Source organism: Pantherophis guttatus, chromosome 1, assembly GCF_059756535.1.
Source record: "Pantherophis guttatus breed Tessera chromosome 1, ASM5975653v1, whole genome shotgun sequence".
Taxonomy (NCBI): Eukaryota; Metazoa; Chordata; class Lepidosauria; order Squamata; family Colubridae; genus Pantherophis; species Pantherophis guttatus.
In genome coordinates, this window is record NC_142063.1 from 319,307,121 (window position 1) to 319,331,561 (window position 24,441).

At 40.9% G+C, this 24,441-nt stretch overlaps 1 protein-coding gene across 6 annotated transcripts in view; it reads right to left on the reverse strand.

Annotated features, from left to right (window-relative positions):
• Positions 1-24,441, reverse strand: part of MSRA (methionine sulfoxide reductase A) — a 188,581-nt gene that overhangs the window by 106,217 nt on the left and 57,923 nt on the right. For all 6 annotated transcript variants that reach the window (XM_034421296.3, XM_060693088.2, XM_034421302.3 and 3 more), the window contains 2 exons: positions 14,652-14,720; positions 404-523 (listed from right to left, as the gene is read on the reverse strand). In XM_034421296.3, coding sequence (XP_034277187.1) covers positions 404-523; positions 14,652-14,720 — 189 coding nt within the window. The remainder of the gene's footprint in view (positions 1-403; positions 524-14,651; positions 14,721-24,441) is intronic.

Consider the following 24,441-nt stretch of genomic DNA (forward strand, 5'->3'; position numbering starts at 1 on the left):
TAGGGCGGTATAGAAATTCAATAAATAATAATAAAAATAATAATAATAATAGACAGTATCACTTCCCCTTTTCCCCCAAAGACATCCACACAATCAATTACAAGGACTGAACAATCCTGTTACACTGGATATTATAAATAATGTAGTTTGCATAAGAAGAAGGATACTGATTCAGTCAACCATATTGACCTGTAGAACTGTCAAAGTTTTACAGAGAAGGAAGCATGAAGCACAAATAAATAGGTATAAAACAATTTCATAAATTTATATGCTAATAACTTCATCTGTGTAGATTCCTCTTAACCTCTTGCATGTTATTTTCTTTCTTGCCTTCCTGAATATTTATTTCTTCTTTTAATTTTGTCAGTAAGAGATATCTAATCCATAAAAATATGAAACTTACCTGAACAGACTTCTTCATATGTCGGATTTGGGGTATATCCTCCTGCATAACCTACTTGAGTAGAGTAGACACCTTTCTGCTTCCAGAATTTCTTCTCTGCCCCCCAGAAACAGCCCATCCCTGCAATAAATGTAAACAAATATAATACTAATGAAGCTGAGTTGCTTACATTATATATAGAATAAAATAGAATTCTTAACCAGCCAAGGAATTTGTCTCCTGTGCATAAGCTCTCAGTGTACATGCAAGTGACAAGTGATAATTCATGATCATAATCATAAAATACAATCATACATCATAAGATACAACACTCAGTGATAGTCATAGGATACTAAATAAAGCAATCAACATAAATCATAAGATACAAACAACAAGTTATATATCAAATATATAAATGATATAATAATAATGTATTTATTCTTAATAGCATATGGTGATACTTTTCATTTTGTCTCACTAGAGATTTTTATATTGGTGTATTAAAAGGTATTAAAAGGTCTCTTTGTGTTTACTGAACAAACAAAAATAAAATATTTATGACAATTTAACTATAGACCCCTGTTTTAGGGAAACAATTATATTTGGATTTCCCTTTCAATTAAATTAAAATGTTACTAGTATGGAATTTTAAAGATTTCAATAAAAAATAATATCTTGACCCGCATAATGCAGATGAAAATGTCCTTTGAACATCAAGTAATTCATGGGAAAACTCTTTTTCTGAAAAAGCACTCATATATTCAGTAAGATGTCTTTTCCTCTTTTTTATTGCCTGACAAGCTTTTTCCTTTGTAATTCACAAAAGCTCATGCTCTTAAGTAATGTTAGTGTTTAACAAAAATAACTTAGGCTAGTTAAAGACATGACAGTTAAACAACATGTAAAAATTGACCAGCATTAAGCTAGATGTTTGTACTTTAGGGTATTATACAAATTTGGTTAGCTTACTATCTAACATACTGAAATGAAATGAAATAAGTTTATTCCATTATCAACATGATAATTTGACAACTCTATATTTAAATTTGATTTCTGGATTGAAATATGAAGCTAACTGAATAGGAAAAATTTAAAACGCTTTTCAAAAACTCAAGTATTAAAAGTGCTGATACTCCCTAATTTTAGATGCTGCACTTTATCAAAAATTGCTTACAAAATACAGAACCTTTAGTGAAAAGACCACATCCATATAACACCTTTAGGTAGGTTAAAAGGCAATCATACATATTTTTACAGCATAATTTTCTTTTAGTTGATTAGCAAACTGTCAAAACATAGTAATCTGTATTAATGGCAAACATTCATTTAATGTTCTGCTTCCTGGCATCTGCAATCTTTAGAGGTGGCAGAACAATAATTAACTAAATTAGAGCTCATGCAGGAAGGAGGTGGGAAAAGCCCTCTCAGCCTAGTCAATTCATGTATGCAAATAATATATAAAGTGCATACCAAAATGACGTATTTATTCACTGACATGACCAGTCTGCAGGTATAATAGTTATTGGCAAATAACTTCCTTATAAATGATCTTGTAGTCTCAGAAATCATTCTATGAACTTGAAATCTCCCAAATGGTACTAAATTAACAGCAAGTAGAGATAAGAGCCTTTCTGAATCCATATTGCATTGACAGATACTCGTTTCCCCCCGAAAATCAGACCGGGTCTTATTTTCTTTTGGGCCCCAAAATAAGCACTAGAGCTTATTTTCAAGGGGGTCCTATCCCCCCCCCCCCGGTGTATGGGAGGCCACTTCTTCTGTTTGCTCACAGTGGAGCAGGAGACCGTGAAATATGCACGAGGCAGGAGGTGTGGAGTGCCCCACATGCCCGCACCAGCTTACCCTCAGGGTGCCTGCAGCCAGCCCACCCATGCCCTGACACCTGCCTCACCTAGCAGCCAACACACCGCTCAGTTTCCTGCTCTGTTCCAGCCACAAGCAAGCAGAAGAAGTGGGCTGGCGGCCATGTGGGCTCCTCCTGCACATGGTTACTGGTGCTGCCACCGCGAGGCAGGTGTCAGGGCATGGATGGCATTGCTGTGGGGGCCTGAGGTAAGGCAGTACAGGGCATGTGGGACAGTTCCAGCATCACTCTGTGTAACCTTGTGACCGTGGCACCGCAAGCAACCAGATGGAATGGCCGGGAGCTGAATGTGCAGGGTCTTAAGTAGGGCTTAATTGGGGGGTGGGCAGGACTTATATTAGGCGCACACGTAAAAAAACACACTAGGGCTTATTATGAGGATAAGTCTTATTTTCGGGAAAACAGGCTATTAACATTTTTGGACTAGAAAATATATACCAACAAGGAAAATTCATAAAACATCTCAAAAACAGCTTCATTTAGTAGCCATTAAAATTATCTTGAATGTTGTCCTAAATACCGTGAGAGGGTGGTTTGGCTTGAGCCCCTCGGGCTGAGTCGTTATGGTTTTGCTCACCATTTGTAATTTGCCAGCAGAGGGGATTGACCATCAGACCAATCCACCGTGAGAGGGTGGTTTGGTCCTTAACCCCTTGGACTGTGTTTGATACTTTGGCATTGGTTCACTACTTCCATCTCACCAGTAGAGGGGACTGTCCATCAGACCAATCACTGTGAGGGAGTGGTTGGATTGTATTCCCCTTGAACTGTGTCGACTTGGCAAGAGACTTTGTCCACTGTTGTGAGAGGACAGTGGCCTTGGACCTTAGTTAGACTTTGGATGCCCCCATCTTATTTGCTCCCCCCTGGACTTTTTTATTTACCATCTGGACCCTTGGGACTTGGTCACTTCATCCTCTTGTAGCAAAATGTATTCGGCAGCTGAGCTTCTTGTTCTGTGAGACTCCCCCCTCTCGCAGGTTTGGCCCTCCACTCTATCGAGGGCCTACCTTGATGACAGGCTTTGGAACCCCGAGAGGTGGCATGGTGCGAGAAGGGGGTTGAGGGGTTTTTTAGCTAAATTTTTAATCAAAATTTTAAGGGGACCCGGGAGGAAGGGAGGGGGCTATAAAAGTGGACCCGGGGGGGTTCAGATAGCGACTGAGCGGGGTGATGGGTCGATTGGCTGCAACAGAGGGGTCGTGAAAGGAAATTTAACTGGGGAGCAGGGGGACGATAGGAAGGGCAGTGTAATTGAAATAATGAGTGGGAGGGGCAGGTATGATGGGCGCAGGGGGCCATATCATGTGCTGGGGGTGCGTACACGCTGTTTACGAGCAATTACGCACTCCGGCCCCCAATGTGCAACTCGTGTCCTGGGTTGCACAGAGTCTCAGGCCCAGGGTCTGCGGCTGATGTTGTGTAATGCCAGGTTGGTTGTTAATAAGGCCCCCCTCATTTGTGATCTTATTTTGGAGGGGTGTGTGGACTTGGCAGGTATTACGGAGACCTGGTTGGGCCAAGAGGGGGGGGTCCCCCTCATTGAAATGTGCCCACCAGGTTTCCGTGCATTTCATCAGCCAAGGGCCCAGGGGAGGGGTGGGGGAGTGGCGGTGATTATTAGGGAAAGTCTTTGTCCGAGGGAGACCACTGTTCCTCAGATAGCCGGATGTGAGTCCCTTTTTGTGAAGTGGGGCCGTGGGGTACAGATGGGTTTGCTGATTACACACCTTGGTCCCTGCCACGTGGCAGCGACCCTGCCCGAGCTACTCGACATCATTGCTGGGGTAGCGGTTGATACCCCCAGACTTATTGTCATGGGGGATTTCAACCTTCCGTCTGCAGGTGAGGCGTCAGAGGTGGCTCGGGAGTTCATGGCTTCCATGACGGCCATGGACCTGACCCAGTTAGTTCAAGGCCCAACTCACATAGGGGGACACACTCTGGATCTGATTTTTGTCTCTGGTCAATGGTTGAATGATCTTGGTAGAGGGCACCTAGACATCAAACCCTTGTCATGGACAGATCATTCGCTCCTTCACTTGGACTTTCCTACCGCTTCCCCCCACCGCAGGGAGATGGAACCGACCAGATGGTTCCGTCCCAGGCGCTTGATGGACCCCGAAAGGTTCCTGACGGAGCTTGGGCCGTTCCCTGAGACTCTGGCACACGACTCGACTGAAGATCTGGTGGCTGCCTGGGAGAGTGCGGCCGCCAGAGCTTTGGACCGCGTCGTGCCTTTGCGGCCTCTGACCCGATGCCGATCTCAATTGGCTCCTTGGTTCTCTGAGGAGCTGAGAGAGATGAAGCATCGGAAAAGACGCCTAGAGAGCATTTGGAGGACTAGTCAATCCGATTCCGACCGGACACAGGTGAGGTCTTATATCAAGACCTACCTAGTGGCGATAAAAGCGGCAAAATCTAACCATTTTTCCGCTCTTATCGCATCTGCAGAGAACCACCCAGCCGCCCTGTTTAGGGTAACCCACTCCCTTCTTCGGCGGGGAGTGCGGGAAGATCCCTTGCAGGGTCGTGCTGAGAATTTTGTGCAATTCCTGCATGATAAAGTCGCTCGGATTCGGGAGGGCTTGGACTCCAATTGGATGTGTCCAGGGGAGGAGACAAGGGCAGGTCTTGAGAATATTATCTGGGAGGAGTTTGATCCTGTGGCTCCCGAGGATGTGGACAGGGTTCTGGGTAAGATTAGTGCCGCCACGTGTTTATTGGACCCGTGTCCCTCCTGGTTGGTACTGGCCTCCCGGGAGGTTACACGAGGCTGGCTCCAGGGAATTATAAGTGCTTCTCTGAGAGAGGGTGTCTTTCCTGCCGCCTTGAAAGAGGCGGTAGTGAGGCCCCTCCTCAAGAAGCCTTCCCTGGACCCGGCTGAATTAGCTAACTACCATCCAGTCTCCAACCTTCGTTTTGTGGCGAAGGTTGTTGAGAGCGTGGTGGCACGACAGCTTCCCCGGCACCTGGATGAAGCTATCTATCTGGACCCATAGCAGTCGGGCTTCAGGCAGGGGTACAGCACTGAAACGGCATTGGTCGCGTTGGTGGATGATCTCTGGCGGGCTCGGGACAGAGGCTGCTCCTCTGTCCTAGTCCTATTAGATCTCTCAGCGGCTTTTGATACCATTGACCATGGTATCATGCTGCAGCAGTTGACAGGGTTAGGAATAGGGGGCACCGTTCTGCGGTGGTTCTCCTCCTTCCTCTCCGACCGCTCGCAGTTCGTGTTGACAGGGGGGCAGAAGTCGACCTCGAGGCACCTCGCATGGGGAGTGCCGCAAGGGTCGGTCCTCTCGCCCCTTCTGTTCAACATTTATGTGAAGCTGCTGGGCGAGATCATCCGTGGTTTTGGGGTGAAGTGTCATCTGTACGCTGATGATACTCAGCTGTACATCTCCACCCCTGACCACCCCAACGATGCCCTTGAAGTGATGTCTCGCTGCCTGGAGGCTGTGCGGGTCTGGATGGGGAGGAACAGGCTCAGACTCAACCCTTCCAAGACTGAGTGGCTGTGGCTCCCGGCATCCCGATATAGTCAGCAGGTGCCATCGCTGACTATTGGGGGTGAATCCCTGCCCCCCACAGAGAGGGCTCGCAATCTGGGTGTCCTCCTGGACGCACGGCTGTCTTTAGAAGAGCATATGACGGCCGTGGCCAGGGGGGCCTTTTATCAGGTTTGCCTGATTCGCCAGTTGCAGCCCTTTTTGGACCGGGACGCCTTGCGCACGGTCACTCACGCCCTTGTCACCTCCTGGCTGGACTATTGTAATGCTCTCTACATGGGGCTCCCCCTGAAGAGCACTCGGAGGCTCCAGCTGGTCCAGAATGCGGCCGCGCGGGTGGTTATGGGCGCAACTCGTTGCGCCCACGTGACACCCCTCCTGCACGAGCTGAACTGGCTCCCAGTGGTCTTCCGGGTGCGATTCAAGGTGCTGGTCACCACCTTTAAAGTGCTCCATGGCATAGGACCCGGGTACCTCCGAGACCGTCTTCTGCCACCAATAGCCTCCCACTGGCCAGTTCGCTCCCATAGAGAGGGCCTCCTCAGGGTGCCATCGGCCAACTTATGTCGGCTGGTGGCACCCAGGAGGAAGGCCTTCTCTATGGGTGCCCCAGCCCTGTGGAATGAACTGCCCCCGGAAATATGTAAGATCTCCGACCTCCGGGTATTTCATTGTGCACTCAAGACCCTGTTGTTCCGCCAGGCTGGGCTATCAACATAACAATTTTAAATTGGGTTTTAAAATTCTGGGGTTTTAAAATTCAGCCGAATTTATTTAATAATTTTAAACTATTTTAACTGATGTTGTTTTGTGTTTTTAATAGGCTGTACACCGCCCTGAGTCCTTCGGGAGAAGGGCGGTATAGAAATAAAATTATTATTATTATTATTATTATTATTATTATTATTATTATTATTATTATTATTATTATTATTATTATTATTATTATTATTATTAATAATAATAATAAAACTTGTGTCAACATTTTGCAAGATATCCCTTTCTCCCTAATCTGGTTTAAAGTCTTTAGAAGATCCTAAAAACTGGGAAATGCAGAATTCGTTGGGATTACCAAATAGCATTAAAACATACTAGTATATAAAAAAAAATCTGCAGCTGGAATTGAAGAGACTGCATTTTCTTTGTGGATTTGTGGATCAAATGAGAAACTGTCCCAAGGAACTAGAAACTGATGTATTGACATTTATATTGTTAAAACAGAATCATTATGTTGTCATTTGGTATAATTATTATCATGTTGATATGTTTCATGGCAATTAATGCTTTGATGGGTCGTCTGCTAGTAAATCCTATTTTTGCAGACCATAAAGCCTCCCAAAATTGGGCCACTGAAATATGAAATGGGGTAATTTCTTTTTTACAATGTAAATAAAATAAAAAAAAAACAGGTGCATTATTCCTCAGACTTTAGAGCACTCTTTTTTCTATTCCTCCCACCTAATAATAATAAAAAATGGAAATTTCAACCCTGCCCACTCTTATGACAACAGTAACTGGCAGGATGACCCCTGCTGGCCATGATGCCAGTAGCTATGAAAGTAAAAAAAAAAAAAAAAAAATTAAAATAACAACACTATCATTCCTAGACAAAGTAAATCACTCATCTCTTTTACATAAAGTAATCACTTACCAAATTTTTTTGCAGTGATAAAGAAATCTGTATGTGTATAAATATTGAACAAAATATAGTTTATATATAGACCATTATTTTCAATTAATATGAGGCAGCTTCACACCTTCCTATTTTCATCGTTAATATCAAAGTGCAAAAACATCTTCAAGTTAAGCTCTTAAATTTCATTGGCAATGGAGGAAGTTTTTTCATGTGAATACAGGATACTACCTATCTTTATTTTTATTCTCCAATTTTAGACAGATTTTTTTACTTTGAAATGTTTCTTGACAGTTAGAACAATTAATAAGTGGAACAACTTGCCTGCAGAAGTTGTGAATGCTCCAACACTGGAAATTTTAAAGAAGATGTTGGATAACATTTGTCTGAAGTGGTGTAGGGTTTCCTGCCTGGGCAGGGGGTTGGACTAGAAGACCTCCAAGGTCCCTTCCAACTCTGTTATTCTATTCTATTCTATTCTATTCTATTCTATTCTATTCTATTCTATTCTATTCTATTCTATTCTAATGTTTCAGTCCAAGTCCTGTCGAGAAATGAATCAGGACATCTCTGCTACCTCCTGTCATTTTCAACATTTTTCTTAGAAACACAGTTAATAGATAAAGCCAAAACTGTCATCAAATGGATCACAAAGGTATGGAGTTCTTTTGAATCTTCAGAAACCAACTTCAAACTAAAGGGATGTTCTCTGGCCAGCTCTTATCTATGTTGCTAGTATAAAAGTACTAAAAACAGAATTTCAGTTCAGTCTAAAAATAATTATACAACCAGAATAAATCTAGCAATGGATAAAAGTAAAATTACAATTGTGTCCTGTATCTTGAAACTATTCAGTTTCCAGTTTACCTGATATTAGAGAAATTGTTATTTTCATCTTCATGGCTATAGAAGGTGTCATACATTCTAAATTCTTCCATACTTCTTATGTGAACTGGAGCTCATGAAAAGCAGATGCTGTTTTTTGTTTAATATGGTCCATATTCTAGAGCAACATAATTTAAAGCAACCATAGACTCTAGAGACCCCAGAATAGGAATTTGAAAATTTAAGTCAATTATTGCCCCTATCTATCAGATATAAATATTAGAATTAAAAAGTTTTGAAGTTGGGATACTCAGAAAGTATGACATAATTAATTTTCTCCATGGACTCCAAAGTCTCTTACTGACATGTATGTCTGGACCCAAAATTCTGCCTTGTTTAACAGACAATGGCCAAAGAGAACAGATACACCAGTCAGTGATAATAGACCACACATCTGGAATAGTCATTATTTATTTATTCATTGAATTTATTTACATATACCATTATCAATACAGGAAGAGTTTTTTGGCATATAAGAATTGCTCCCCTTTTAACTTCTAGATGATCTTGTTGCCCCTTCCTTCCTTCCTTCCTTCCTTCCTTCCTTCCTTCCTTCCTTCCTTCCTTCCTCTCTCTTTGAATGAGAGTTCACTTGTAGCAACTGCCTGAACAAGTCCCTGCAGTTTTCTTGGCAACATTTTTGTAAGTGGCTATTTCAGTGTATAAGAATTTATGAACTGAAATAGCCATAACAACAAGTCAGCCAATAGAAATTGTTTGGTGACTGAGACACAGGATTTCTTGTGAACCATGTGAGATGGCTCAGAGCCTGGGCGTGGTTTAGCTTAACTGTTCTGTGTATATAAGAGTTTGTTTTCCTTTGCTTGATTGCTTCTACTTCTACTTCTTGTACTTGTACTTGTTACTTCTTCTTCTCTCTACCACATTGCAAGAGCTGCATGGGTATTATATACATGCATCATGTTTTATACTATTGTGTATAAAGAAGTTTCTTCTATAAATGAATCCTGCTGAATTATTTATTTGTGTGCTGGCTGGATAGCTACCGATTCTGACAGTTTGTACTGCCTCCTTCCTAGGGAGAGTGACTTGGGCCAAAATGGCCCAAATGATTTGTACAGCCTCCTTCCTAGAAAGAGAGTGACTGGCCCAAAATCACTCAGCTGGCTTTATGGCTAAAGCAGGATTAGAACTCAGGGTCTCCTAGTGGTGTAGCTTGGTGCCTTAACTACTATACCAAACTGGCTCTTTTTATTTATTTATTCTTTTATTTATTTATTTATTCAATTTCTATAGCTGCCCATCTCAATCCAATTTTTCTTTAGTGCTCAAAATATTACGCAGAAGAAATTAACCATAAAAAATAAGGTACATTGTATTAATGAGAAAAGAGTTGAATCTTTGAGCTAAATGCCAGAATTTCCACTATTTGTTGCTTTAAAAAACAAAACAAAAAGAAAAGCTACTAAAAATATTATATTTAATTTCTAACTTTCCCTTTGTCGTACTTGACAGATATATAATATCTCTAAACATTTAAAATGTTTGTATATTTATTAATTCAGTTCTTTCATCAGTTCTTTTTCCCCTTAATAGCCATATTCTGAATACTTATAATTTACCTTGCTATGGTCTAAGTATGGAAACCGTTCTTGCTTGAATGAGGTAAAACTTCTGCTGTAAACACACACTCTTAATTTTGCCATTACTACATATTGTCTACCTTTAAGTTCTTACCAAGTTATCATCAATAACTCTTTTCTAATGTTGTTCTAAATTGATCCCTGCAGCTATGAATATTTATTTAGTAAATTGTGATATTTTTGTTAGTATATTTAAGAATTATGCCTAGTAAAAAGAATGTGGTTTCATTTCAAATATGATATCTAAAATTCTCTGAATAATGATGTGTATTTCTTTCAAGTACTTTGGAGGGGTTTTTCCTTGTTTATCATATATGGTAAAATGTTCCTTATAATAATAATAATAACTTTATTGTCATTGTACATGTATATACAGTATAACCATACAATGAAATTCACTTAACACCCAAAGACCAGGTCCAGCACACATAATCCTCAAACACACTCCCACCCACCACAATTCCCACCCCTAAATCATCCAAACATCCACACAACAGACCAAGTAATGCTGTCCAACAACTCACTGATGGAGGCCCTTTAGTTCATTGTTGAGTGAAATTATAGCTCTGGAATAAAAACTATTCAGAAAATGTGTGGTCTGAGTTTTAATTGTTCTGTATCTTATGCCAGAAGGCAACAGTCCAAAAAGATTGTAAGCAGGATGGGAAGAGTCTCTGAGAATGTTATGCAACTTCCTCAAACAGCGAGGTTCGAAGATGTTGTCCAGGGCTGGTAGCTGGAGCCCGATGATATTCTGGGCAGTTTTAATGATTCTCTGTAGAGCTTTTTTGTCCATTACAGAGCTGCTCCCATACCATGCAAGAATACCGTATGTCAGGACACTCTCAATGGTGTTGCAATAGTAGGACAGAAGTAGATGCTGAGATAGATTAATCTTCCTGAGCGTTCTCAGGAAGTACACCCTCTTCTGTGCCTTATGTCTCATGGCATTTCCAGCATTTATTACTTTATGACTTAGCAATTATTGATGGGGTTGTATACCATATGTAAAACATTTTATATCAGTTTCCCCTTAAATAGTAATGTGGGGTAAATTTTATAAATTTGTTCCATAATTCTTCTCATTATTGTGTTATGACTATTACTTTAAAAATTTGGCATCCATTTTATCACACTTTAAAAAAAAAGTGCTCTGTTTCCATGTCCCAAAGGTGATTTTCCAGTCTCCATAGACATTCTATCTCCATGTCATATCTGAGTGACAGTTCAACTAAACAACCTACTAAATCCGTGATGGCGAACCTATGGCACACATGCCACAGGTGGCACGCAGCGCCCTCTCTGTGGGCACGCGAGCCATCGCCCCAGTTCAGCTCCACTGCGCATGCATGCATAGAGGAGCCTTGGTGGTGCAGCAGACTAAAATGCTGTTAAGTAGCACTTAGCTGCCAGCTGCCTGCAATTACTGCAAATTCAAATCTCACCAGGCTCAAGGTTTACTCAGCCTTCCATCCTTCCGAAGTAGGTAAAATGAGGACCTGGATTGTGGGGGCAATAAGCTGACTTTGTATAAAAAAGGGGGGGCCCTACTAAGTAGGTATATACAAAAGTATGAAGGCTATTGCTTAATGCATTGTAAACCGCCCTGAGTCTCCGGAGAAGGGCGGCATATAAATCAAACCAATAAATAATAAATACAATAAATATGAGCCTCCCACAAGCCAGGTGGTCGTTGGGTCTCTGCCTCGCATGTGGCTGGAGATGGGGCACATGCGGGGGGCCATGCACACATGCGCAGGGGTGGGGCACATGTAGGGGCATGCGCATGCACAAGGCAGGGCACGTGCGTGGGGTGGGGGGCTTGCGTGGGGTTGCGCATGCATTGTATTTCAGGAATATGCACACGTGTGCGCCTGCTTTGGGCATTCGGTCCGGAAAAGATTAGCCATCACTGTACTAGATGGTCTTGAATCTGTATGAACACTTCAACTTAAAATTAATCAGACTGATCCCAACTGAATAAATACACAAAGCACTGGAAAATTAGAGTTGATTGTGTTTTTGGTATCAAGCCTTCAAAGTCTGGGAAAGATTTTTATTATTCAGTTTACCAAATATATAAGGAATTTTACATTATAAATCCATCCAACTATTTCAGAAATTAATGTTTTCTTATTAAAACTACATTATCTTTTATGTATTTTCTATAAGCTATATAGAATATATTGAGGCTAATTTCACTATTTCTTTTTATGTACACTGAGAGCATATGCACCAAAGGCAAATTCCTTGTGTGTCCAATCATACTTGGCCAATAAAGAATTCTATTCTATTCTATTCTATTCTATTCTATTCTATTCTATTCTATTCTATTCTATTCTATTCTATTCTATTCTGGTAGTCCTCAACTTACAACAGTTCATTTAGTGACTGTTCAAAGTTACAATGGCACTGAAAAAAGTGACGTAGGACCATTTTTCACACTTATGACCATTGCAGCATCCCCATGGTCACGTGATTTACATTTGGATGCTTGACAACTGACTCACATTTATGATGGTGGCAGTGTCCTGGGGTCATGTGATCTCCTTTTGTGACCTGGTGACAAGCAAAGTCAACGGGGAAGCCAGATGCACTTAACAACCGTGTTACTAATTTAATAACTGCAGTGATTCACTTAACAAATGTGGCAAAAAAATTTGTAAAATTTTTTCACTTAACAAATTTTTCACTTACAGTAGCAACATAAATTCTGGGCTCAATTGTGGTCGTAAATTGAGGACTACCTGTATTATAATACCATTCTATTCTGTATTGCTGATCTCTATTTTTATTTTGTCTTAAACTCTTTATATCCCTGTTATCTCTCTAGAACTATATTCCTTTTCTATAGGGTTCAACTTTATATAATGAAATATGGGAATGACCTTCAGGGAAAAAGGAAAGAGATGCTGCCTGGTAAACAGTCAATTAAGTGGGACAGGAAACCCTAATATCTTACAAAATATTAGAGAAAAAGAAAGAAATTTAGAAAAGACCTACCCTTATGGATCAATCAGTTAAAAGTGGTGGCAGGAAGTTTGTACTTTCAGACTTGCAAGATTCTGTTAACATAGCTCATCCAGATGGTTGGTTTCCTGCCTGGTTTACCTGGAAGATCTTATACTTACTTTCTTTTTTAGTTTTTGTTTTTTATTTCTGTTCTGTCAAAGTCTTTATTTTTTCTTTGGCTTTTCTGCTTGTTTTTTCTGCTTGGCTTGTTTGACTGTTCTCCTTTTTCTACTTTTGGCTCCAGCTGAGAGAAATAACTAGTTCCCACTAGGTCTGAGGGAGGAAGAAGACTGCAGAGTTTCCAGGCAAATATCTCAAACCACCCCCGCTCCTCTCCTCTCCTCTCCTCCACCCCACCTAACTGCTCTTTGATTGGCAGCTGCTGGATCATCCTGATACTCAGGAAGGGAAGGAAGCTCTACAGGACAGGTGTTTGTAATCTGCTCGGGCAATCTGTGCTTTTCCAGACCACTCCAAGATGGAAGATCCTATCAAACTTTAGCCCCACTATGAATAATAGCAGACATCTGTGTACTTGTTTGCAATTTGTGGGGTGGGAGCATGATGTACCGATTCTCTTTTATTTCTGTTCAATGTGTTTGGGTGTTGTATCTCACCCAAAGTCTCATGATTGAGGCAATGAACAATCTTGTAAATAAATATATAATAAGTCTCTCATATTACGACTAATGGTTAGCACCTACTTGGAGTTAGATAAGGGTCAATGAAATTTAAGGGGAGTTGGCCCTAGTCCACTGGTGGCTACGTAGGGATTCTAGTCTGATTCCTCTTTTAATTCTGTCCCCAACTTCGGCCACTCTTTCTCCTATAAACACAATCTTAATTCTCTACAAATTAGATATTTCAAAGTTCCATTCAACTGTCAAGTTATTCCATAAGCCTTATCATAACTAAATTCTTTACAAGGTTGTAAATTACCATTAAGATAATAAAACATAAATCCCTTTTGAGAAACAGCTAAGTCAGTGCAAACCATTGACTAAAAATCCTTAATCATAGAGGTATATTTGATTTCTACTGATTTCTAAGAACCACATTTATATTTGCACCCTGTAATGTTTAAAATGGCTTCTGGCTAAACACAATAATGATTAATATCTTTTGCCATTCCCTTCTAAAAAAAAAAAACTAGGAGCAATAGTGAATGTATTCTTTATTATAATGCAGTAAATTTGAGCTTTAATCCATTAGTATATGAATCCTTTATTTAATTTTGTGCGCGTCTACCTTCAGATCAGTTTTTACTCCTGGTTACTGCATGGACATGTCCCTCAATTTTCTTGGCAAAATTTCAGAAGCAATTTGCCTTTTCTTGCTTCCTAGGCCTTAGAAAGGGTGTCTGCCCTAAATTGCCCAGCTAGCTTTGTTCCCAAGGCAGGCCTAGAACTCAGTCTTCCAGTTTCTAACCACTATATCAAACTGGCTTCCTCATTCCATATCGCAATTTTCACTCATTTTTCATACCGGGTACAATACCCATATCTGTGTGTATTGGAGGGGTCTTTCTATTAACAAGTCTAAAGACTAGACTGTATATTGAAAATTTGAATTCATCCATACTTGGATGAGTTATTTTAAAAGGAGATAATAGTGGCAAACAGTTTCTTGAAGCAAAGAATTATGGTGATATTCATTAATATTAATAATAGAAAAACAGCATAATTTAATGTAAGTCTAGTCAGAAATAAAGTCTCAATATTAGACAAACTGAACTTACCAAATATTGCCATGTGCATTCTCTCTGGAAAGGGTTCAACCATACTGTTCCCATTCACGTGATGTTTATCTGAAATCAAAGCAATATTACATTATCAAATAGGAAAATTTGTTTGATTTATATGGCTCATTTTATATACCTGGGGATCTTCATGTGGGCAGGGCCCGTTCACCAACTGTACCAGTTTGTTGTTTGTTTTGCTTTTTACCTTGGCTAAATATTTGAGATGGATTATCATATAAATTGAGACAATACATACATACCATAATCCTAGCTGGCTCATAAAGCAGCAAATAAAAATATAACAGAAAATCTAAAACTAACATCCAAAACAACTCTCAATTTCCTAAAAAAAATTCCCTCTCTACATAAACAATCACATTGTCTAGGCTTCAGTTTCCCCCTAACCTGAAGTTGGGGGGAAACAAACCAGCTTTTCAAGATTTTCTAGAGAGCTAATAGGATGGCCTTCTGGATCTGTTTTCCACAGGGCAGGGATTGCTATCGATCTCATGTTTATTCTCTACAATATATTTCTGCCATGAATCTCACTCACATTATCAGAGTTCTGTTATTGATTTTTAAAATTTATATTGCTTCTATTATTCTGTTCAAAATGGATATCCAAAGAGCAAGATATTCTGTATCTACATTAATTTACTGCATGTAATTCCATTGGGTCTTACTTTTAAATACAGTTACATAGGACCGATCAGTCTCACAATTAAAAAATGAACAAAACCACAAGATAATATTCCCAAAGTAGCAGCAATTAATCAAAAGTTCAAACAAACTGGCCTTAAATTACCACCTAAAAATGGAAGGACTGATTATGTGCCATCAAGTCATTTTCAAATCTTAGCAACCACATACAGTAGGTATCATTTTTTTTTCCTTCTAAAATGGAAGGAACCAAACTGATATTTTAAACAAATGCCATTCCATCGAGTAACTTCTGATCAGAAAGATGAAATATAGATCAATCAAATAAATAACAAATAAGTAACTACAGATTAGACAGGCCTTTACAAGAGGAAGTTGATTAGCCTCTGCCAGCGAAAATGGAGTTTGGGAGGCTGCACATGGCCCTCCTGAGCTCCATTTTCGCTGGCAGAGGGTTGCAGGAAGCTGTCAGTCAAAAACGGAGCTCGGGGGTCCGTTTTTGCTGGCAGAGAGCTCAGGCCACCACGGGTTCCCAACATGAGTGACATTGAGCTGGCCACGCCCCCCCAGCCCCCCCCCCCAGGTCAAACACAACCCTGATGCAGCCCTCAATGAAATAGAGTTCGATACCCCTGCCCTGGTGGAATAAGAATGTTTTCACTACCTTGCATATTGCAAAGAAGAAGAAGGCTATATTCAGAAAGCCATGTTCCAGAGCATAGGAGCCACTACAGAGAAGAGCTGCCATCTACCCAATTACTTTAGGAGGCTCTCTCAAGATGTTCAGATCAGATAAGCAGAATCAACCCTGTTGAGCCCAGTACCTGATGTACCAAAGTATTATGCCAGAAAAGGCTTTGAAGATAAAAACCAGCCCTTTAAATTAGACCTAGAAGCATATTAATATCCAATGTAGTGATCTTGTAATTGATACTAGCTATAATTGTGAATTTATCTGGCCAATTATCTAGTCACTACATTCTGAAGTTTCAGTTTCTAAGGCATCTTCAAAGACCATGCAGAATGCACTGCAGTAATCTAAATGCATGGCAATTAAGGCTTGAGTAAGCTGATATTGGAACAGAAAGGGTTGCACTGGCATGCCAACTATTCCTAGGTAAATACCTCCTTGGCCACAACTTTCACCATAAAGACCTGGATGAGCTCCAACTCACAAACTGTTGTTTCAATGAAAAAAGACACGTAGGCAGGATGATGATTCATGGGAAGGCCCCTCGGTGTGAAGGTACCTTGGGGAAGGCACACTCACCCCATCCAAAAGGCTTCCTTTTATTGTCATTTTACAACTATCATGGCAAAACATCAATCAACGTTTACTTGTCCTGATTGGCTAAAGAAAGCTCGTGAATTCCATATGGATCCCTCGTATTTCCCTCATGTTATTTCCTGTGACAAACAATGCCTACGTGTTGGGTCTCTATTCCTTGCATATCTTGATATAGGGTCTCTGCCAGACATCCTGTCTTTGATGAGATTAGGACTTTGTGCTAATGTTGTTTACCCAGCACGGTTTGCCGACAACTGAGATTACACCATTCCCACAACAAACCAACTTCTTTGTGTATATCTAAAGTAACTATCAGCATCCCTTTTATCAGTTCACTCTAATGTGAATTGATGGAAAACAACTTGGTCTCGATAAAATTGAATCTGAACCGATTAAATCAAGATTCTGGATCCCTCCAGATCCTGACAGATATTAATTCAACCTTTCCAGGGCAGCTCTGGTTTGGCCCATGATGGCAAAATATACGGTAGTTAAGTGTCATCAGTATATTGAACTGACAAATGACCTTTTCCACCAGCTTCATATACTGTAAATATTAGATAACATGAGGAAAAGACCTCTGCTAAACATCACACTAAAGCAACCAGAAATGTAAGTGCTGGTTTTCCACAATTCAGATAGAAGAAAACTACTCTCAAGCAATGCCCCCCAATTGCCACCCCTTGCCAATGATTCAGCAAAATGCCATGAGTGATGATATGAAATATCACCAAAAAGTCCAAAGAGACTAAGAGGGTCTCTATATTCAACTATATTTCAACAAAAGTCATCCACTATAGCTAACAATGTCATTTTTGCAATGTCATTTTGATTTGAGCATGAATTCAGAAATACAGATAATCTGTTTTTTCTAGGAACTTCAATAACTGGGTTCCACCAAGGTAGGTAGCATTATTCACACTTTCAAAAAAGCATTGACAGTCTCCTTATCAAGTCACTTACACCCTACTGGCTGTCCAAAGAAGCTGGAGAGATATGGATCCAGTTCACAGGTATCAGGACTCCATACCACACCTAAACCTGTTCATTTATTTGAACACTACACTAATGAAAGGAATCTCAATAATACACACCACGATATTAAAAAGATGTTGAGACTCTAGAAAGAGTGCAGAGAAGAGCAACAAAGATGATTAGGAGACTGGAACCTAAAAGTTATAAAGAACGGTTGATGGAATTGGGTATGTTTAGTCTGATGAAAAGAAGGATTAGGGGTGACATGATATCAGTATTCCAATAACTCAGGAGCTGCCACAAAGAAGAGGGAGTCAAACTATTCTCCAAAGCACCTGAGAGTAGGACAAGAAGCAGTGGGTGAAAACTAATCAAGGAGAGAAGAAACTTAGAACTAAGGAGAAATTTCCTGACAGTTAAAGCAATTAATCTGTGGAACAACTTGCCTCCAGAAGATGTAAATGTTCCAACACTGGAAGTTTTTAAGAAGAGATTGGATAACCATTTGTCTGAAGTGGTGTAGGGTTTCCTGCCTAAGCAGGGAGTTGGACCTCCAAGTCCCTTCCAACTCTGTTATTCTATTCTGTTCTGTTCTGTTTCGTTCCATTCCACCTTGTTCATCACAGTGGACACCGTCCAATTGGTAGAGGAAATTCAAGCAACTTTATTTACCAAGAAACCCACAAATTCATCCATCATGCTTGAAGAAGCTTTGTCTTACCCATCTTTTCTTAAGAGTCTCAATAACTCTGAATAAGGCTTCCAGGCAAGAGTCTGCAGATGCAATAAGTGGAGAAGAACAATCTCATCATGTGGATGACATAATGATGCAAATGATGAATTTCCATCAATTACATCATTGCAATGAAGTGCTATTTGACTGAACAGACTTTAGGGAATTACAGATATCCTGTGCCTCACTTAGTTCTGCAAAACCAAGTTTTATTATAATTATAAATCTATTCTGACCATATTTATATATCATGCTAAGCTGCCTGGCAGACCTGGCATTCAGAATAGCTTTCATTTCATTTCTCAGTGCTCTTCAGCCAGTTTCGTGGTGATGGACACTGAAGTAAAATACAGGTAATCCTTGTTTTACAACAGTTCCTTTAGTGACCGTTCAAAGTTACAATGGCACTGAAAAATTTACAACAGTACTGAAAAAGGTTACTTATGACTGTTTTTTTCAGAGTTACGACCTCTGTAGTAGCCCCATAATCATGTGATCAAAATTTAGATGATTGGCAACTGATTCATCTTTATGACCTTTGCTCCATCCCATGTGATCACATGCCCTATGTCCCATGTGATCACATACCCTCGTCACTTCCCGCCTGGACTACTGCAATGCTCTCTACATGGGGCTCCCCTTGAAGAGCACCCGGAAGCTCCAACTGGTCCAGAATGCGGCCGCATGGGTGATTATGGGAGCGTCATGGCGCTCCCATTTAACACCTCTCCTGCGTGAGCTGCACTGGCTCCTGGTGGTCCTCCGGGTGCGATTCAAGGTATTGGTGACCACCTTTAGAGCACTCCATGGCTTAGGGCCGGGATATTTATGGGATCTCCTTCTGCCACCGAGAGCCTCCCACTGGCCAGTACGCTCCCACAGAGAGGGGCTCCTCCGGGTGCCGTCGACCAAACAATGCCGACTAGTGGCCCCCAGGGGGAGAGCTTTCTCTGTGGGAGCACCTGCCCTCTGGAACGAGCTCCCCCCGGAGATACGGACGATTCCGGACTTACGTACTTTCCGTCGGGCCCTCAAAACCTTTTTATTTCATCAAGTTGGGCTGGCCTAATCTCTCCAATTGTGTATTTTAATTTGGATTTTAATGGGGGATTTTAACTGTTGGGCCAAATTGTTTAATTCATTTTAAATTGTTTTTATATTTTGTATTTGATGTTTTTTTACTTCTGGTTATTCACCGCCCTGAGTCCTTCAGGAGAAGGGCAGTATTTAAATTAAATTAAATTAAATTAAATAATTAAATTAAATTAAATTAAATTAAATTAAATTAAATTAAATTAAATTAAATTAAATTAAATTAAATTAAATTAAATTAAATTAAATTAAATTATTAAATTAAATTAATAAATTAAATTAAATTAAATTATTAAATTAAATTAAATTAAATTAAATCATTTTTGTTATCTTCTGACAAGCAAAGTCAATGGGGTAGCCAGATTCACTTAACAACTGGGTTAGTAACTTATCAACTGCAGTGATTCACTTAACAACTGTGGCAAGAAAGGTCGTAAAATGGGGCAAAACTCATTAACAAATATCTCACTTAACAACAGAAATGTTGGGCTCAATTCTGATCGTAAGTTGAGGACTACCTGTACTTTTGGTGATATAGGAATGTACTTTTTGTTTCTTATTATTTTGAAGATAATATGAAACTTATACATTTGAACTGAATATAACAACATATTTTTCTGGCCACTGCAGCTCTTCACTTTTAATCAAAGAGGTAAATATACCACAGCTTAAGTTATTCATGTTTTTTACCATGTATAATTAATATTTCTTTCCCAGATACATGGTATTTAAAATAAACTAGTAGACTTCTAAAATACTTTCAGTTATCTTATTGGAATGAAATTCACATCTACATTTCAAAACCAATTTCTCGTGTTCTTCCTATATGTCTTAAAAAGATGAATGGTTCTCCCTCCTTTCTTTAAACCACTATCCATTAAGTCACAGAATTAAAATGCACAACAGCTCCAAGATGGCTTGGAGACAGCTGGGTGACTTTAGACCAATCACTCACTCTCACCCCAATTCACCTCACAGGGTTGTTGTTCTTGGGAAAATTGGAGCAGGAAGGAATATTAGATATATTTGCTGCCTTGAGCTGTTTATATAAATAATAAAGGCAGGATATAAAATAAATAAATCAATCAAAATAAAATAATAAATAATAAAGGTGGGAACAAGTGAAAGCCCTTTCACATTTACTTGTGAAGTTACAAAACACAGTCTGAGAACTCCTATGTTTTTTTTTTTTTCCTTGAATTTCTATACCGCCCTACTCCCGAAGGACTCAGGGCGGTGCACAGCCATAAAATAAAACACATAGATATACAAAATTTAAAATCAAATAAAATGAATTAAATAAATTTGGCTGAATTAGTACCCATAATTTAAGATACCCATTTTTTAAAATACATTAAGAATTTAAAAATTTAAAATTTACACTTAAAAGGGAGAAGATTTAGGCGAGGCCAGATTGATGAAATAAAAACGTCTTCAACTTGCGGCGGAAGGTGCGCAGATCCGGAATCCTCCGTATCTCTGGGGGGAGCTCATTCCAGATCGTCGGTGCCCCCACAGAGAAGGCTCTCCCCCTAGGGGCCGACAGCCGACATTGTTTGGCCGACGGCACCTGGAGGAGCCCCTCTCTGTGGGAGCGTACTGGTCGGTGGGAGGCTGTTAATGGTAGTAGGCGGTCCCGTAAGTAACCAGGTCCTAAGCCATGGAGCGCTTTAAAGGTGGTAACCAGAACCTTGAAGCGCACCCGGAAGACCACCAGGAGCCAGTGCAGCTCGCGCAGGAGAGGTGTTACATGGGAGCTCCATGTTGCTCCCATAACCACCCGCGCGGCCGCACTCTGCGCCAGTTGGAGCCTCCGGGTGCACCTCAAGGGGAGCCCCATGTAGAGAGCGTTACAATAGTCCAGACGAGAGGTGACGAGGGCATGAGTGACTGTGCGTAACGAGTCCCGATCTAGAAAGGGACGCAACTGGCGAATCAGGCGAACCTGATGAAAAATCCTCCCGGTCACGGCCGTCAAGTGCTCTTCTAAAGACAGCCGTGAGTCCAGGAGGACGCCCAAGTTACGAGCCCTTTCCGTGGGGGCCAATGATTCGCCCCCAATAGCCAGCGATGGCGCCAGCTGACTATATCGGGACGTCGGAAACCACAGCCACTCGGTCTTGGATGGGTTGAGCCTGAGCCCGTTTCTCCCCATCCAGATCCGTACGGCCTCCAGGCAACGGGACATCACTTCAAGGGCATCGTTGGGGTGGTCCGGGGTGGAGATGTACAGCTGGGTGTCGTCAGCGTACAGATGGTACTTCACCCTGAAACCACGGATGATCTCGCCCAGCGGCTTTACATAAATGTTGAACAGAAGGGGCGAGAGAACCGATCCCTGCGGCACCCCACATATAAGGGGCCTCGGGGTCGATCTCTGCCCCCCTGTCAACACAGACTGCGACCGGTCAGAGAGAAAGGAGGAGAACCACCGTAACACGGTGCCTCCCACCCCCAACCCTTCCAGCCGGTGCAGCATGATACCATGGTCGATGGTATCAAAAGCCGCTGAGAGGTCTAACAGGACCAGGACAGAGGAACAGCCCCTGTCCCGAGCCCTCCAGAGATCATCAACCAACGCGACCAATGCCGTTTCCGTGCTGTACCCGGGCCTGAAGCCCGACTGGAACGGATCTAGATACGACGCTTCATCCAGGTACTGGGGTAGCTGTCGCGCAACCACACTCTCAACAACCTTTGCAACGAAGCAAAGGTTGGAGACTGGACGATAATTAGCCAATACTGCCAGGTCCAGGGAAGGCTTCTTGAGGAGAGGCCTTACCACCGCCTCTTTCAAGGCGGCGGGAAAGACACCCTCACCCAACGAAGCATTTATAATCCCCTGGAGCCAGCCTCGCGTCACCTCCCGGGAAGCCAGCACTAACCAGGAGGGACACGGGTCCAACAAACATGTGGTCGCGTTCAATCTACCCAGAATCCTGTCCACGTCATCTGGGGTCACAGGATCAAACTCATCCCAGATAACAGTCTCAAGACCTGTCTCCGTTACCCTCTCTGGATCTATCCCGTCAGAGTCCAGACCTGCCCGAATCTGAGTGATTTTGTCATACAGATACTGAACAAAATCCTCGGCTCTTCCCTCCAAGGGGTCCTCCCGCGCTTCCTGGTGGAGCAGGGAGCGGGTCACCCTAAACAGGGTGGCCAGGCGATTATCTGATGACACAATAAGAGCAGTAAAATGAGTACATTTTGCTGCTTTTATCGCCACTAGGTAACTCCTAATATGAGATCTTACCAGTGTTCGGTCAGATTCAGAAAGACTAGCCTTCCAACAGCTCTCTAGGCGTCTTTTCCGGCGCTTCATCTCCCTCAGCTCCTCGGTGAACCAGCTCCTCGGTGTTAATTTGTGTTCTTTAAATTTATTTCTCTTAGGTTTGAATCATGTTAATAGGATGTGGTTAATGGCAATTTAACTAAACCAAACAAAGTTTATCCTTTGTCCCCTTTGCTATTTATCCTGGTTCATGAAGTGTTGAATAGAAATATTTGACAAGATAAGAAGATAATGGGACAAAAAATTAAAAATGAGAATTTTATGTTCAGAGCTTTAATGGATTATTTGGTTATGATTTTACAAGACTCTCGGAAAGGTTTTGAATTTTTGATGAAGCCACCTTGCTTAGCAATGGAAATATTTGTCTCAATTGCAGTCATAACCTGAATAATACCTGTACTTTTTGTCCATATTTCCTCATCAAATAACTGCTAGCCCCTTTCTGGCTTTATTCCTCACCACGATTCCATGTAAACGTTTTTCACTGCTATGAGTGAACATCAGTATAAATCTGTAAGCCAGTGGGTTACCTTTCAGCCTTTGTACAAATGCTAACCAATTTCAGTGTTGTCATCGGATAGGTAATAATTTATCTGTCTTAAAATGTCAGGAGAAAATGCTCCAAATGCACACTGAACGTATAGCAACAGGACTAAGCATTCTCACAATATGGTTGAGAAAGAACTAATGACATGTGAAGAAAAGAAAAAAGAAAAGAAAAGGAAGTTGTGTTCATTTACTATTGCTGCTTTCCAACTGAGTACTTTCCCTCCTAACAAAAGTCTCTAGACTTTTCTGTCTAGATAGAAAATGGTAGCCATCCTATGATCACAGTTCCAATAATTGTCCAAATAGCTTCACAAAGGTCTTTGGACTTTTCAAACATCAGCTCTTCATGCAACTGTACAACTGTACATAAAGGAAAATTGTGGGAAAGGGAGCTATTTTAATTTTTTAAAACTACTGTTCTTAATTTGGCTCCTGGCCCATTATGATTTTCATCAAGATAAGGAGCCTTGGTAGTACAGTGGTCTAAGGCACCCTGTTATTAAGACCAGCTGCCTGCAATTACTGCAAGTTCGAATCTCGCCAAGGCTCAAGGTTGACTCAGCCTTCCATCCTTTCTAAGGTAGGTAAATTGAGGACCCAGTTGTGGGGGCAATAAGCTGACTTTGTATAAAATATACAAAAGAATGAAGGCTATTACTTAGCGCATTGTAAGCCGCCCTGAGTCTCCGGAGAAGGGCGGCATATAAATCAAATTTTAAAAAAAAAAGATAAGTCCAGTAAATCACAGACAAATATGATTTTTGTCCCCAAATAATTCATTGGTGTTTTAAAAAAAATCATTGGTAAAACATGGCTTGCTGAATAAACACTCTTTACGGCTCTTTCTTTGCACTAAGCCATAAAGCATGGTTTTAAAACCACAGTGCCTAGATTTACACAACATGCTCAGCCAAAACAAAATGCGTTTTTTTTAATGATGTAGCTAAGTATGATGTGCAAACAGAAATACAAAGAACATAATCTGAATCTGCAGCTTCTCTAGAATTAAATTACAAAATTAAATTAAATTAAACTTTAATACCAAGAGCTGCTCTTAGAACTGAGATCGTTTCAGAGCACCTCAAGCAGCAGAAGCAGCAGCCACCTTCCCACTTGGAAATGGGGTCCCAAGCAAAGAGTTATATTTGCAGCCATTGTACTTTTCAGAGAGAAATAACATAAAGTAAAAAATGAG